A 14,969-nucleotide genomic window follows, 5' to 3' on the forward strand; every position below is an offset into this window, starting at 1 on the left:
TTTGTGTGTGTGCGTGTGTGTGTGTCTGTGTGTTTTGTGTGTATAAAAATGGAAAACCCCATTCTCCTTTCTACTTTGCAATCTACAGCCCAGTATCTTCCCCTGCTGCTCATGTTTCTACAGGTCACTTTCTGGTCCTGGTTCTTACTGTGATGGTTTGAAAGATAAGAAGAACCTATGCCGGTCAGACTCAGCAGTTCATAGAGTTCATCTTTCACTGAGATAGTTTCACAAAGATAGTGTATATCGGCAGCACAAACTTTATTCGTACAACACTCTGTTCATACAATTTATTCTTTGATACAAACTATTCTTTGATTGGTATGGGTTTTTTGGTATTTAATAATTTAACCCTTATTTTTAGATATCACTAAGGAGTAGGTAGAGGTTTCAAAGACATGGCCCCATTTTTAGGTTATGCTTCTCCAGACATTGTTTGAGCCCTATTAACATAGACCCACACCTAGTACTGAGGGATTGGTAGATGTTTTCCAGTGGCTAGATTTCCTATTACTGTAACAGGCCATTATCAGACCGTTGAAACCTTTTACTGTTTATTTTCCTCACAAATGCAAATATATATTGCGTATTAGGTATTAGCCTGCGCTCCTCCACAACCCCATATGCATTTCAGGTGAGCCAGAGTGGGACCCCCGAAGACCACCCGGGTTTGGCAACCACAGCCCTAACCTCTAGTATCACACACACACACACACACACACACACACACACACACACACACACACACACACACACACACACACACACACACACACACCTTCACCGTATCCTGGAGGTCCTTCCGGCGTGCCCAGGTGACCACCAGCAGGTAGCCCAGGAACAGAGACCCCACGAAGCAGACCACCACGGGGTTCTGGGCGAAGGAGCTGAAGAGCTCTGCCACACGCGACATGTCGATGGTGTTGGGCATGACGAAGAACGAGCTGGCGAAGTCCGTCGTGTGGTTGCAGAAACATTGCGTCTGCGAGAACGTGGAGCCGGCTCCAAGCTGGGGAGAAGGGATTGGGTTTGAGGGGCGGAATGAGTTCATTCACATCAACTGAATCAGATGACAGCTGTGTTTGAGTTGTGTCAGAGAGTATGATCTGCTGCTTTGCCTTGGACTGGACCTGGTTCATCATAAATCCTTTCTCTGAAATGCTTTATTAACTGCTCTATTTTGCCGTTTAGTCACTGAGCGGATAGTCGTAGCCTAGGCGACCGACCATGAATAAAGGTACCATTTAGGAGCAGTTATTCTGCCCGCAATATATCAAACTTTATCTAGACAGCATGCAAAACTGCAACGCCAGGTGATAAACAAGTGGAAAAACACAGCGAGTAACCGAGAAACAAAAAGAGATAAAAAAAACAACTTCAGACAATCACAGAGGTACATTCGTCAGCTACATTGAAACAGAAAAACAAACTACTCGATCAACTAAAGTGGAGCGTTTTAAGTTGTTGTGTTTAAAGATGCCGTCACAGTGTGACGTACGCATTGCCGCCGGCTGCTCACCCGGCAACCACGGGTACTCCATTCCAACTTTGTCTTGTTCCAGAACTTGCAGCTGCTGGTGAAGACAGATATGTCTACGGTGGCGTCGATGGACTTGATCCCTGGGCCGACGACAGGCCTCAGGACCAGGAAGTACTCGCCATCGTTCCCCCCCAGCTCCTGTGGGTTCACCAACCACGTGTATCTCTCCTCTGTATAAACACACACACACACACACACACACACACACACACACACACACACACACACACACACACACACACACACACACACACACACACACACACACACACACGTTTATGTTTACATATTATGCACATTATGCATTCACACATGCAAACATATACACATACCCACATACACACCATACCCAGCAATATTCATAAATGAATCTCTTTCTACATGCAATACAGACGTTCATATATCCGGTCAGCAGCGATGTGTACCTTGTGTGGTTCCCTCGTGGGGCATCTTGGTCATGAGAGAGTAGTTTGATGTGGTGGGGAAGACACCGTGGCCCAGGTATACATTGACAGGCAGCGGATCCACCGAGGGTAAAATCTATGAATGAACCATCGCTCTACTTTAGGGAAATTATGAATGAGCAATCACTTTATTGTGGGGAAACTATGATTGAGCCATCACTTCACTTTGTAGAAACTATGAAACCATGAATAAATCTATACAGCAATAATACACATCACAAGATACAGTGGAAAATCGAACTGCCACTTGTCAGACCCAGAAAATAAGTACTTTTTTAATCACACACAGGATATTCGGTTTGTGGTCATGACTACATTCATGTTATAATTTTTCATCATTATCATTATCATCCCCACTACCATCATCCCTATCATCAGCATTCATCTTCGTCATCTAGTTTTACCAGAGAACACAGGAGAGACGCCCACAGACCACACACACAGCACAACACCGGAGACAAACCCGTCATTACAGCCAGACCTTGATCAGCAGTGTTTCCTCAGTTGCGGGGACGGACAGCACTACAGTGCTCTGATTAGCCAGGTCCAAAACGAACGAGCTTTCCTGCTGCGGCCCGACCGGTCTTGGCATGACAATCTGCGGGCCGACAGCAGACAATGCTATAGCCAGAGGGTATGGACAATAGGCCTGTCACCGGCCAACCCTGGGCTCATGTTTAACACGGTGTGTGTCCGGCTGCTACAGTAGCGCCTTGGTTGGATGGGGCTCGACGCCAGAGGTACTGACCTCCAGGTAGTCTGGCATGTCGCCCAGCAGTAGGGCGGAGCCGTCGGGCTCGCTTAAGGACATGGCGGACACCATGCCGCTGATGTCGCCTTGTTTCTTCCAAGAAAACGGGTTTGACCACGTGTATCTCATCTGTGGTGAGAGAGAGAGAGAGAGAGAGAGAGAGAGAGAGAGAGAGAGAGAGAGAGAGAGGGAGAGAGGGAGAGAGGGAGAGGGAGTGGGAGAGGGAAAGAAACAAATCAAAACCAATTACGAAACCTCCATTTAACACTGTCATAGAATGTACAGAGAAAGGTTTCACTAATTAGTGAATGTCTAGACACTTGTAGCCAAATCAACTACAATTACAGTGAGTTAAGATGCATCTCATTAAAGCTGCACTAGGGATGATCCAAGAGTCAATAAAAGAGAGGACAGGCAAGATGGATTCCCCACACCAATCATTGAAAAGATGCCCCGATAGTGCAGGGAGGGGATTCAAATGGATCGTTGGCTTACTCGCACGTCTACCACGGCCGAGGCTGAGAGGAGCTCAGTGATGACGGGTGGGAAAGTAAACCGAGGAGAGTTTGGGTCTGGAGCAACGATAGGATCTGTGAGTCCTTTTCCTGGACTGACCCTGAGAAATGAAGAGAAATAATTAGATGGCTGGATGGGGGGGGGGGGGGGGGGGGGGGGGGGGGCGTGCATGTCAATGTCAATGCTCTCATGCAATCCCAATGAGAGCGACACGAACTTCGTCTGAGCAAAAAGAAAATAAAAAATAATAATAATAATAATAATTCATGTGCACGCAGAGACTATGGCGGCCGAAATTAGACTATGGCGGGGCGCCATAGTCTCGTCAATGTGTGGGAAACACTGATGGCTCGTTAGATATTTAGATATCTTTGTAATTTATTCTTTGATTGTTTTGCATGCGCAAATAATAAATCAACTTGTGGCGCTCCTTGCGGGAATTGGTTAACGATAGCAACTTGATGGCGTTGCGCAAAGCATGTTGAGTGGAGCCCTGGGCGTACCTATTGACAAGCAGGCCAACGCCCGCTGCATGGACACTTGCAGGCCCGGAATCAACCTGTTTGTCCCTCAGCAGGGCATTCTGTACCGTGTCAAGTGTGTCAAGAAGAACATCCAAAACCTCCTTCTGCAAAGAAAAGAACATTGAGTACGGGTTATAGCCGACAGCAGAGTGCAACGTCTTCAGGGTCATGTGTCAAATTCGTAGATTGGAAAAAGTGTGTGTATCTCATTTGATCTTGATTTGTATTTCATAGGATGAAATGAAAGTTCAACGTGTGTTTAATCAGTAGAAGGTAGGGGCACTTGCCTCAGAGGCGGAGTCAAGTATGTAGCTGATGATGTTCACAATTGAACCAGCTAATGACAGTGTCTCCACGTCATTGCCTTTGTCCCCAGAGAGCATGGATGAGCTCAGGCCCTGCGCCATTGAGACCAGTTTTCTCTTGAATAGGGAAAATAAACAGAAAAGCCACAAGTCCTTTTAGCTCTGCTTTTGAGTTCGAAAGGGAAAATCCTGCTTAATGAGCCACTTGTTGTTTCTAGCCTCTGACGAAACCCATCGAAACTCGTGCTTTGAATGAACTAAACCACATACTGTTGTTCTGAGAAACCCTCATCTATTTATATAAGGAAGGTAAACATTGTCTGGTTTATTTGCCCGGCTCAAGGCCATTGCTATCATTCTAATTGTGTTGAATTGCCTGGGTATTATTCTGCTCAGGGGTGAAGAATAAATTGAAAGGGTCTGCTCTATTGAATCCTCGAACCAGTGTCCATTCTATTTACTAATTCAGCAGATGCTTTAACGACAGCGACCCAGAGTGAACCATTGACTTTTTTACATTGTCATTCGGCAGCAGGTAAAGAACCCTCCCTTAGGAGAGCCTGATCCTGATCCTATGGACATCCGGGATCAATTCCCGTACCTTTTGGCTGGGGTTCAGACGGCCTTAACTATAGGCTACCCAGCGCCTATTCACCTTAAAGAACACTGTTGTGGAGGTTTTTGCTGGTATATTAACAAGGCCTTAACGAAGGGGTTGCTGCGAGTCTTTAAGGCAGTGTCTCACCTTTTTAATTTATGCTGTGTGTGCTTGGAAGGAACATTCCTAGTTATGCTGCTCTCATTCTAATGAATTTTGGGGTATTTTATCCCCTGTCGACTTAACAGCAGCTTCTGAATGGGACAACAGTTTCTACACTGTTTTGATGTTTTTAAAAAATTAAAAAATACGACGTTAGTAACTAAAATATTGAGCGTAATTAGTATAACCTTGCGCATAATCTTGCGTACCAACAGAAAAAAGATTCCTGCCTGTGGATTAGCATAAACAAAAGGCACCTGCTGGGCAAGGTTGAACTCTCCCCCCGGCGGTGTGATGGACCCCAGGACCTCAGCATTCAGCTTGTTCTTGTTCGTGGTGGCACATAGGGCTCTCGTGTTTGTCTCCTTTAGTAGCTGCAACATCTTCTCCCAAAGCTGCAGAGCCAAACCACAACTGTGAACCAAACGCTCAAATCATACCCGAACAGGTAGCTTCAAGGGTGTGAAACAAGCACAGCATTACACAGAAATACTATACATTTCTTCACATAGAAACATCGTAAGCACTTGTTTCCCACCTTGTTTGGGTCTGCATCTTTGTTTGATTAAACAGGAGCTTTATGAGACCTTTCTAACTTTTAAAATGATGTTCATCAGCATTCTCCCGCAACTAATTTGTATATTAGCTGAATGTTGGGAAACACTGTGCTGAAGTATATTTAGGTCATCAGGTTCATCATTTAGAACCAACTTAGTACATCACGCATGGCTTCGTGCGTGTGTTCACGGGATCACCTTCATCCTGGGGCTCGCTTGGGATTTGTCCATCTGTCGGAGGAGCTGTTTGGCCACGGACTGGATGAGCTGGGCCAGGGTCTCGATGGCCAGCAGACCCTGCTCCTCCAGGTCAGCCACGGCCCCGTCCCACACGGCCTGCAGGTCCCCCCCACTGGGACTGTCGGTTGGCTCTATAACCTGCTCACAGACACACGTCCCAGACAGCGCCAGGGGTTAGCCCTGCTGCCTCACAGCCGGAAGGGGGGGGGCGACTCGAGACTCTAGGGATGGAGGTTCCTGCGTCTGAGGCCCTTTGTCTCCCACCTCTCTGCGTTTACCAATGCAGTGTCTCGCGTCGCCACAGAGCAGCGCTACAATAACCCATCAATGATGCAATGAAATGACCAACCGGTTCACAGCATCTCCTTCGGTGCTTCTGTGAAAACGCATGGCTGCTCTGACGATGTTTAACCGAGCATTTTAGCCAAAGCCACTTACAGTGAATTCAATGCGTCAAATGTGGATTCAACGTCCACATGGAAATTCATGCGTGTTCTGCATCTCTGTATTCAGTCGGGTCAGATTTATATTATGAACAAAATTTGTTCTGGAAAGGGAAACAAATATAACTATATATAATATAAAACTTGGGGGAGGGAGATGGATTGAACGTTGAAGCAATGAATGATGGGAGCTCCCACTGAATAGAATGTGAAGCCTTGTAGGCAGTGGGGTCATAGCCCTGCTCCATAATGTAACATGTATCTGTAGTGACGCATTGAAAAATATCAGGAATTCACATACATATCAGTTGAATCAATGGTTTGACCGACCTCTGCTATCATGCTGATGCTACTTCCTTGTATGGTGGCGTCGATGGTCACCTTGTTTTCTGAATCTCTCAGTCCAGCCGGAAGGAACAGAGATTTGACTTCACTCTTGTCACCACAGTACAGATGGACACCTGCGAAGGGACAACGGTAAAACACACTACAGACAACATAACCGACAGTAGAACATGAGACTAAACAGGCACCCCCCAGCCAAGTAAAAACTTTCTTTAACCCAATGCCTAAACAAAAACTTCCCTTAACTTAGTACCTAAACTTAACCATCTCTAACCTAAAACCTAAACTTAACCATCTCTAATCTAACACCCAAAGTTAACTATCTGCAGCCCAATACCTCAACTTAACCCTCTCTAACTCAAGTGAACCATCTCTGACCCAAGTATCTAAAAATTCTCTGCTTCATTATCTCAATTATGTTGTTTAGTTCCTCCCCACTAGAACATCAAGTGTAGGGCAATTCATGAGCAAACTTGACTGGCTTATGGTTCCACAACCAAGAGATCTTAGAAATGATTGGGGTCTTGTGGCGTAGCTAAACTTGGTACTTTAAACAACTTGGCTAAAGGTCATGGTTAGGGGTTCGATCCCCACAGGAGCCACCATAGGCTGAGAATGTATGCACTGATTGCACTCGTTTGGTATTATTACACGGTTTGGATGGTACATCCAATTAAATATAGATGTAATTATTCTTATTAATACGATTTTTATGTTATCCACAAACACTGTAATTTTAAACGACTTACCCGTTGAGGTCTTAAATTGGTATTTGCAGTTTGGGCATTCTCTTTCACTTTTGCAGCTGATCTTGAAACCCGTAAGAACAGTTCCTTTTGAAGGTGAGATTTCACATGATGGAGGTTTTGGAGTATCGTCCTTATCCTCATCATTATTATCATCCTTTGGATCATTATCATCCTTATCATCATTTTCATCCTTAGGGTCATTATCATCATTTTGATCATTATCATCCTTATCATCCTCATCCTGATCATCCCCATTATCCTGATCATCCTTATCCTTATCATCCTCATTATCCTCATCATCCTCATTATTCTGATCATTCTTATCCTTATCATCCCCATTATCCTGATCATCCTCATCATTCTTATCCTTATCATCCTTATCCTTATCATCCTTTTCCTTCTTATCCTTATCTTCCTTTTCCTTCTTATCCTTATCTTCTTTTTCACCCTTATCCTTATCATCCTTATCCTTATCATCCTTTTCCTTATCATCCTTATCCTTATCATCCTTTTCCTTCTTATCCTTATCTTCTTTTTCACCCTTATCCTTATCATCCTTACCCTTATCATCCTTATCCTTATCATCCTTATCCTTATCATCCTTATCCTTATCATCCTTATCCTTATCATCCTTTTCCTTCTTATCCTTATCACCCTTATCCTTATCATCCTTATCCTTATCATCCTCATCATTCTTATCCTTATCATCCTTATCCTTATCTTCCTTTTCCTTCTTATCCTTATCATCCTTATCCTTATCATCCTTCTCCTTATCGTCCTTTTCCTTATCATCCTTATCCTTATCTTCCTTTTCCTTCTTATCCTTATCTTCCTTTTCCTTCTTATCCTTATCTTCCTTTTCCTTCTTATCCTTATCTTCCTTTTCCTTCTTATCATCCTCATCATCATCATCCTTTTTCCTAAGGTTTGGAGCCCCCCTGGTTTTTCGAGATTTAGTAGTGGAAGTGCCGACAAGATCGATAGTGTATGTTGCATATCCATCAACGTTTGTTCCTATAGTGTAAGAGAAAAACCGCATGTAATTTACAGTTGCAATAAATTAACAATAAATGAATATTTGAATTGGCTTGAATAACATTTAAAAAAAGTATGGTGTAAAACCAAAACAATAGATATAGTCAACTTTGTACTACGATGAATATACATATGCCATAAATAGTAAACACTAATCATTTGTGATAAGATGTGTAGACGATCCGGCAACAAGAATAATAGGTTCTTTCACTCAAAAGACGTAAATGGAGTTGGATGCATTCACACTGGAATATGTGTATTTATCCGTAAGCCCGATGCAGTTCCTGAGAAAATGAGTCGCCGCCTGATAGGCGGATCTATCCATCATACATTCTTGACTCTCACTCGACATCATGGGTAGAGTAAAGCTAAATTCATAGTTGCCCTGATGAGGGGAGGATTGGAGACGCTGACGGGAGCTTTGTTGAAAGTCTCCTGTTGACAGTTACTGATACTGTTTGGTGCACCTCCACAACATTGTTTTTTTGGCTAACCATCGTTATCGTGATCCATCCATTTGTACCTGGCTGTGTGTCAACATGCGCATCAGAAAGTCACTCTGCAGAGAGTGGGTTTGTAAAATGTGCCTTAACTAAATACAATCCAACTGAAACTCAGGAATCCCTATGCAGCATTGTTGTATATTGAAGATTGACACAATCTGCATCCATCTGTCTCTATATATGGCATAGATGTATGCCATATATCAGCATAGATGTAGCACGCATACTCACCGTAGGCGACAACAGTGAGATTCCGACCACTAGCCAAGGCCTCTGCCAGTCTTTCCTTGCCCACAGTGTAATCTTTCCCACCCATCTTTGGGTCTTTCAGGGGCCTCTTGCCTGATGACTGGTAGCAACTCATTGACCCAACCTTTGAAAAGAGTAACTAGTTTCAACCAGGTGCTTTTATGGGCGATACAATGCTTTTTACGATACGACATACATCTTTTAAGGATATTTTTTATCAACTTGCCAAGCTGTCTTCGCTGTTGGGATCCTCGATGTTCCAGACCACAGTGGGGCAGTCTTCCCGACACTGCAGTGTGACCCTTACATCAGTGTCCACTTTGACTGTGTCACAACCACTATCACACCTGAGAGAGATGGTAAGGAACATCAAACCAAACAAAAAACAACATAAACATCATGTTTTGTGGCTCTCGCATCGGGTTAGATCTACTTATAGTGATGCATGATCAAGTTCAGGTTTTCGTTGAGTCGTACAACAGTAAAAAACATCCATATCATGCTACTTATGGCTTACATCTAATATTGAATAGTTGAATTGCCGCTGTAAGTAACAGATGGCCTACAACACGCAACAGATGGCCGATCTGTTGCGTGTTGATTCGCAATAGATTGGTTCTCCAGTATCTACAGTTCTCCTGTTATAGTCATTTGAACGACACATCAACCTCACTTCATGCAGATCCTCAGTCGTTCTCTTTAGTAGAGAATCGTGTACCTACCTAATGGAAAACTTCTTATGTTTAAACTTGAACCTGCGTTTAGAGTACATGGAACGTACCCTATTGTCGTGGAGGGGAATTTAGGTGGTGAAACAGTGATACACGTCGATCCAAAGTCCTTTGGGTTGCCTTCGTTGTCGTACACAAAAAGGTTGTATTCGTAATATTCAAACGGGTTCGGGAGGCAGTCCTTAGTCACCTCGTGGATCATGGTCGGCCACACATCTTGGCATCTACAGTGATCTGTGGAAAGAGGTCCAAGGTCTTAGATCATCCTGGCACTAGAACACCACTCGAACGTCATTTATTCATCGCAGATGGGTAATTTGGAGGCAAGAGAGGGACAGGACACTAATAAGAGGCATTATGAAGAGATCACATTTTAAAATATGAATAAACTACAATATGACAAATAAAATTGCTTTTTACATAACATGAGATTTTGCCTCCCACTAATACTCTTTTTAATTAGGGTTGGAGGGTTTCTGCTCTGACCTGAGGAGTCTGAGAGAGTCTGAGATTCTGTGGCTGTGTTTAAGTGTTCATAATGGGGTTCTCACCGCATTTCCACTCGTATTTGAGGATGTCGATGCTGGCCTCAGGGTAGCCATCCGTGGCGCTCAGTATGACACCGTTGTGGCGGTTGGTCAGCGTGCTGTCGGGTGTGGCTGTGGTCCTTAAACCCACCGATCGGACCACTCTAACACGGGCCTCTTTCTGGAAGTGAACCTTCAATATTTAATACCGTATGCTCTTTTCATTAAGTCATTAAGGCCCTATGTAGGACATGGTGCCAATTTTAAACAGTACACTTTGGTAACCGTGATATTGAAAATATATAGTAATGTATAGCATATGTTTCGTTTAAAATGCACGATAACCATGATAAGACAGATTATTTGTTATTTGTGTGAGAAAGGCATTTACCTTCCAAAAAGAAAAATGCATTATTAAAAATGATAATTTAATCATATTAGATATTAATCCAATTAAGATTGTCCATAACATCATCGTATATAATATCATATAGCATACAATATTCATACATGTATGAATATTAATATAAAATAATAAAACACTCCTAAAAAGTATGAATAAACAGAGAAAAAAGGCAACAACCTTCCAGAAGCTTGAAATGCTGGTTTTCAACAGGGTGTTCATCTGATAGGCCATTAGGGTGGGTTGACCAATGGCATCACAGCCACAACAAACCACAAGCATTTCCACAGAGGACAGTCTGTTAGAAGCTCTCAGTCTGATATGGAAAAGGCCTGCAATGAAAAAATGATACTAACAATTCAACAGTGGTGAAAAGGAATAAAAACAGGTTTCAATTAGTCCTATGGGGAAAGGCTAGGGTGTTTAACTCCAAGAAGAAAAGTTTGGGGCTTCAACCCATAATGTCCTCGGTCTAAACTTTATCTAGAGCTACAACGATTCATCTTTTACCAACAATGTTAACAATGTAGTTTTAACTTACGGTAGTTATGTTTGAGTTTACTGTGCGTGTACATGTATATATTTCTATTGAATCAATATAATGAAAAGGGGTTGCTTCATTATGTAGTTTAACTACTACTTTTGGATAATTTGTTTGCGTACCTTGGAAAGGGTTTCTGATGCTATACAAGGCTGTTTTTCCGAGCATTTCCCTGCTTTGGGAGAAGGATCCGTTTAGTCCAGAGAGGAGAAAAACAAGCCTCACAAGACTTCCTTTTTGCAGTGAAACCCTGATGGAAACATCTGAGGACTGCAGACAGCTGCCATCTTCTGACACCACCGATGCAGATAGACCTGCTATGCTTTCCAACACGCACATCTGAACCAAAGATCACAGAAAAATAATAAGAAAAGTTACTTTCTGAAGCCCAAAGCAAATAGAGCATGAATTTCGCCTTATAGCTCAACACAAAAATTCAAAATGTCACAGCGGTGATCTTGGGCTTAAACGTGTTGCTCCTTAAAATTAATCCTGGAGAAAGTAAAAGGTGATACTTTGCTCGCTCTCTGAGATTTCCAACCTGTTGCCATGGAAATAGCTTCAAAGTACGATAGAAAAAGCCTACATATGCGACGCAACGCATCACAGCAAACAGTCAACCCCAACGTGTAATTAGATCAGGCGTTAATTGGCGCATCGAAACCCTCTCTCTCTCTCACTCTGCAGAACATGGAAATGTTGGCTGATGATTCTCAGGTCTGGCTGTTTTGCCAGCTGCCATTCGCTTGAGATGCAAGTTAATGGCAGATTCTTCCACATACACACACTCACACACACAAACACACACACACACAATCAGACACACACACACACACACACACACACACACACACACACACACACACACACACACGCACACACACACACACACACACGCACACACGCACACACACACACACACACACACACACACACACACACACACACACACGCACACACACACACACGCACACACACACACGCACACACGCGCACACACACACACGTGTTGCAAAGTGCTTTGGTTGTTTTGAATGGAGCTAGATAAATGCAATCAATTACTGGTGGTTATATCATACAATGGCAGAAGCACAGCTGAACATTTGAATATTATCTTGAATTATATCCATCTGGTGTGGGTGGAGGAGGGAGGGCGTCTGCTTATTGATAACAATGACTTTGTTGACTGTCAAGGCCCTACCTGTTCCTTAATGAGCTCTTCCTTAATCATACAGTTTATCTTCTAATATGATCATTATAGGCTGCAGAATTCAAACAAAGAGACATCTAGCCCCAGGCCAAACCACCTCATTAACGGCAAGACCCTGAATTCACGGTAAGAAGCTTTGAATATAAACATCTATATATATCTGGTTGAAGAAAATCCTAAATAAAAAAAGCTACTTCACCACAACCGTTGACCAAGTCATAACCCACAGGGCGATAGTGCGATAAGTATTTGTGTTGTATTAGTGCAGCATAACAATGGTATAGTAGTGCGTCACCTGCAGGTCCAGTGTCTGAGGGAGGCCGGGGCTGTTGCCAGAGGCGTGCAGGCTGAGGGGATGGCAGCCCAGCCCCAGAAGATCCAGGGCGGCTGAGCCCACCGCGAGGCTGGGCCGGACGTCCCCGACGGCAGCCTTGGAGCTGGCCAGCACACCCCCCCCAGGCCGGAGGAGGGTGTAGGTGATACCAGGGGTCCCTGCACAAACACACATGAAAGAATGATGAAGTAAGTTCTGCAATAAAGTTAGACAGACAACGTGGTGTGTAGTCTCTGTAGTGAACCCGGACAACAGCAGTATGTCCTGTATCCTGTATACCTAAACCCCAGCTGCTCTCTAATCTGTACTTCAAAAATATACCATTAATCCGTACATTTGACGAGGTTTCTATGTGAAGCACTTTGAGTATGCCCTGTGTATGAATAGTGCTACGTAAATAAAGTTACCTTGCCTTGCCTACTTTAGGGTTAGGGTTAGGGTTAGGGGTTAGGGAGAGAATAATAAATAATAGGTTGAATGGGTGAATGGAGGACACAACCCGTGTCTGCTCTTCGGCTTTCTTGCCTGATGCCCCGTTCATCCGGACCGCCAAGGGTCTCCCCAGTAGGGCCGTGCAGCCGTCTTCAGCCGATAACAAGTCACCCGAGTGACAGGTGAGGTCGCGGAGCTCCGTCCTGTGTCCTCCGATCACGACCACCGTCTGAGCGCTGACGTCATCCATCTCACCGCCACCGTTGCCGCCGGAACATTCCACCCTCAGCGTATATACCCCCGGCCGGACATATCGGTGCACAACATTGCTCTCCGACCTGTAGGGAAAGATCCCCCCCAACGGGTTGGTAACGGTCACTCCATTCATCCATTAACCGCTGGCTCTAACCTTCTAGGGGCTCACTCATAGTAGTCAAAGTTGCCCTGTACCGTACTCAAGTACGATTGCCCCCGCCCCTCATTGTGCCGCTGGCCTGTGCTCACACTAGGCAATCTCAACTGGGCTTGAGTACGGTTGTCTCTTGTACATACGTATGCGTTTGCACGTGTGGGCTCATTAGCATCTGTACCGTGGCCTGAGCACACCTCTCCGAAGTGTAATGAGGCCACAGAATTGAACTGTACTTGAGTACGGAGGGTGTGCTCACACTAGACAAACGATCTAGACTTTAGGGGGAAAAACGTTCTTGGGCACAGTAAAGACGGCCTAGTGTGAGTGCGCCCTAAGGGGAGAAGTTCAATGTAATGTCACCGATGGCAAGGAAATGCTTGGGTTTTTCACGGTGCATACAAGTCAATATAAATTAGTAATCCGCAAAAAGAATCATAAATATAACCATGTGAAAGGGAGCATCATATGCAGAATAAATATGTATATAGATGGAATAGAATGTCTATACTGCATATTTTGAGAGGCACAGAGAAGGAGGCGGAGATCAAAGTCGTTCTAGGGTTTCAACCCTACTACTTAAACTGAACTATAAAAAAATAACTAAGTAAAGAACTGACAAAAGACAAACGACAGAATGGCATAGAGTGTGTGTGCATGTGTGTGTGTGTGTGTGTGTGTGTGTGTGTGTGTGTGTGTGTGTGTGTGTGTGTGTGTGTGTGTGTGTGTGTGTGTGTGTGTGTGTGTGTGTGTGTGTTTGTATGTGTGTATGTGTTTGTGTGAGTGGGAGGATGTCTACCCGCTGTGTGTGTGTGTGTGTGTGTGTGTGCTAACTGCTTCTCTTCTCTCACTTGGTCCTCTTCCCTGATGGGTAAACAAACAGCGGTCTAGTGGTTGTCCACAGTGGACCGCTTGTTTGTGCTTTGGTTCTTCAACAAAGTAACTGCTTCAGTTGTGTACCTCGGCCTTTGTATTCCTTTCGGAACATGGGCCATTGAATCGTTTCCACCCCCGTCTGTCTTGTGCCATCCTCTCCAGCTGTTTCCACGTCAGTCCCTTCTTTTTCCCATCTAGCTCTGTGCTCCTTCTCCAGGTGTTTTTGGGCCTCCCTCTGCTCCGTTTGCCTTGTGGGTTCCATGTTAGTGCCTGTTTGGTTATTGCTGTTTTGCCTTTTCTTAGTGTGTGACCTATAAAGCTCCACTTTCTCCTTATCAGCTGTATCTCTATGGGCTCTTGATTGGTGCGTTCCCACAGGTTGGTGTTACTGATACGGTTTGGCCAGAAGATCCTGAGGTTGCGTCTAAGGCAGTGGTTGATGAAAGTCTGCAGTTTGTTGGTGATGGTATTGGTGGTCTTCCAGGTTTCTGATCCATACAGCAGTACAGATTTGACGTTTTTGAG

The 14,969-nt window shown here is 44.2% G+C and overlaps 1 protein-coding gene across 1 annotated transcript in view; it reads right to left on the reverse strand.

Moving 5' to 3' along the window:
- Nucleotides 1-14,969, reverse strand: part of LOC132448315 (polycystin-1-like protein 2) — a 37,854-nt gene that overhangs the window by 18,422 nt on the left and 4,463 nt on the right. The window contains exons 6-23 of the mRNA XM_060039479.1: nucleotides 13,253-13,497; nucleotides 12,689-12,885; nucleotides 10,264-10,432; nucleotides 9,763-9,946; nucleotides 9,208-9,328; nucleotides 8,964-9,105; nucleotides 7,195-8,208; nucleotides 6,431-6,561; nucleotides 5,616-5,795; nucleotides 5,118-5,255; nucleotides 4,083-4,217; nucleotides 3,775-3,899; nucleotides 3,251-3,371; nucleotides 2,753-2,884; nucleotides 2,486-2,602; nucleotides 1,966-2,080; nucleotides 1,520-1,710; nucleotides 779-1,009 (exon numbers count right to left, since the gene is read on the reverse strand). Of these exons, the coding sequence (XP_059895462.1) occupies nucleotides 779-1,009; nucleotides 1,520-1,710; nucleotides 1,966-2,080; nucleotides 2,486-2,602; nucleotides 2,753-2,884; nucleotides 3,251-3,371; nucleotides 3,775-3,899; nucleotides 4,083-4,217; nucleotides 5,118-5,255; nucleotides 5,616-5,795; nucleotides 6,431-6,561; nucleotides 7,195-8,208; nucleotides 8,964-9,105; nucleotides 9,208-9,328; nucleotides 9,763-9,946; nucleotides 10,264-10,432; nucleotides 12,689-12,885; nucleotides 13,253-13,497 (3,688 nt within the window). The remainder of the gene's footprint in view (nucleotides 1-778; nucleotides 1,010-1,519; nucleotides 1,711-1,965; nucleotides 2,081-2,485; nucleotides 2,603-2,752; nucleotides 2,885-3,250; nucleotides 3,372-3,774; nucleotides 3,900-4,082; nucleotides 4,218-5,117; nucleotides 5,256-5,615; nucleotides 5,796-6,430; nucleotides 6,562-7,194; nucleotides 8,209-8,963; nucleotides 9,106-9,207; nucleotides 9,329-9,762; nucleotides 9,947-10,263; nucleotides 10,433-12,688; nucleotides 12,886-13,252; nucleotides 13,498-14,969) is intronic.

The sequence above is a fragment of the Gadus macrocephalus genome, chromosome 20, assembly GCF_031168955.1.
Source record: "Gadus macrocephalus chromosome 20, ASM3116895v1".
NCBI classification, from domain to species: Eukaryota; Metazoa; Chordata; class Actinopteri; order Gadiformes; family Gadidae; genus Gadus; species Gadus macrocephalus.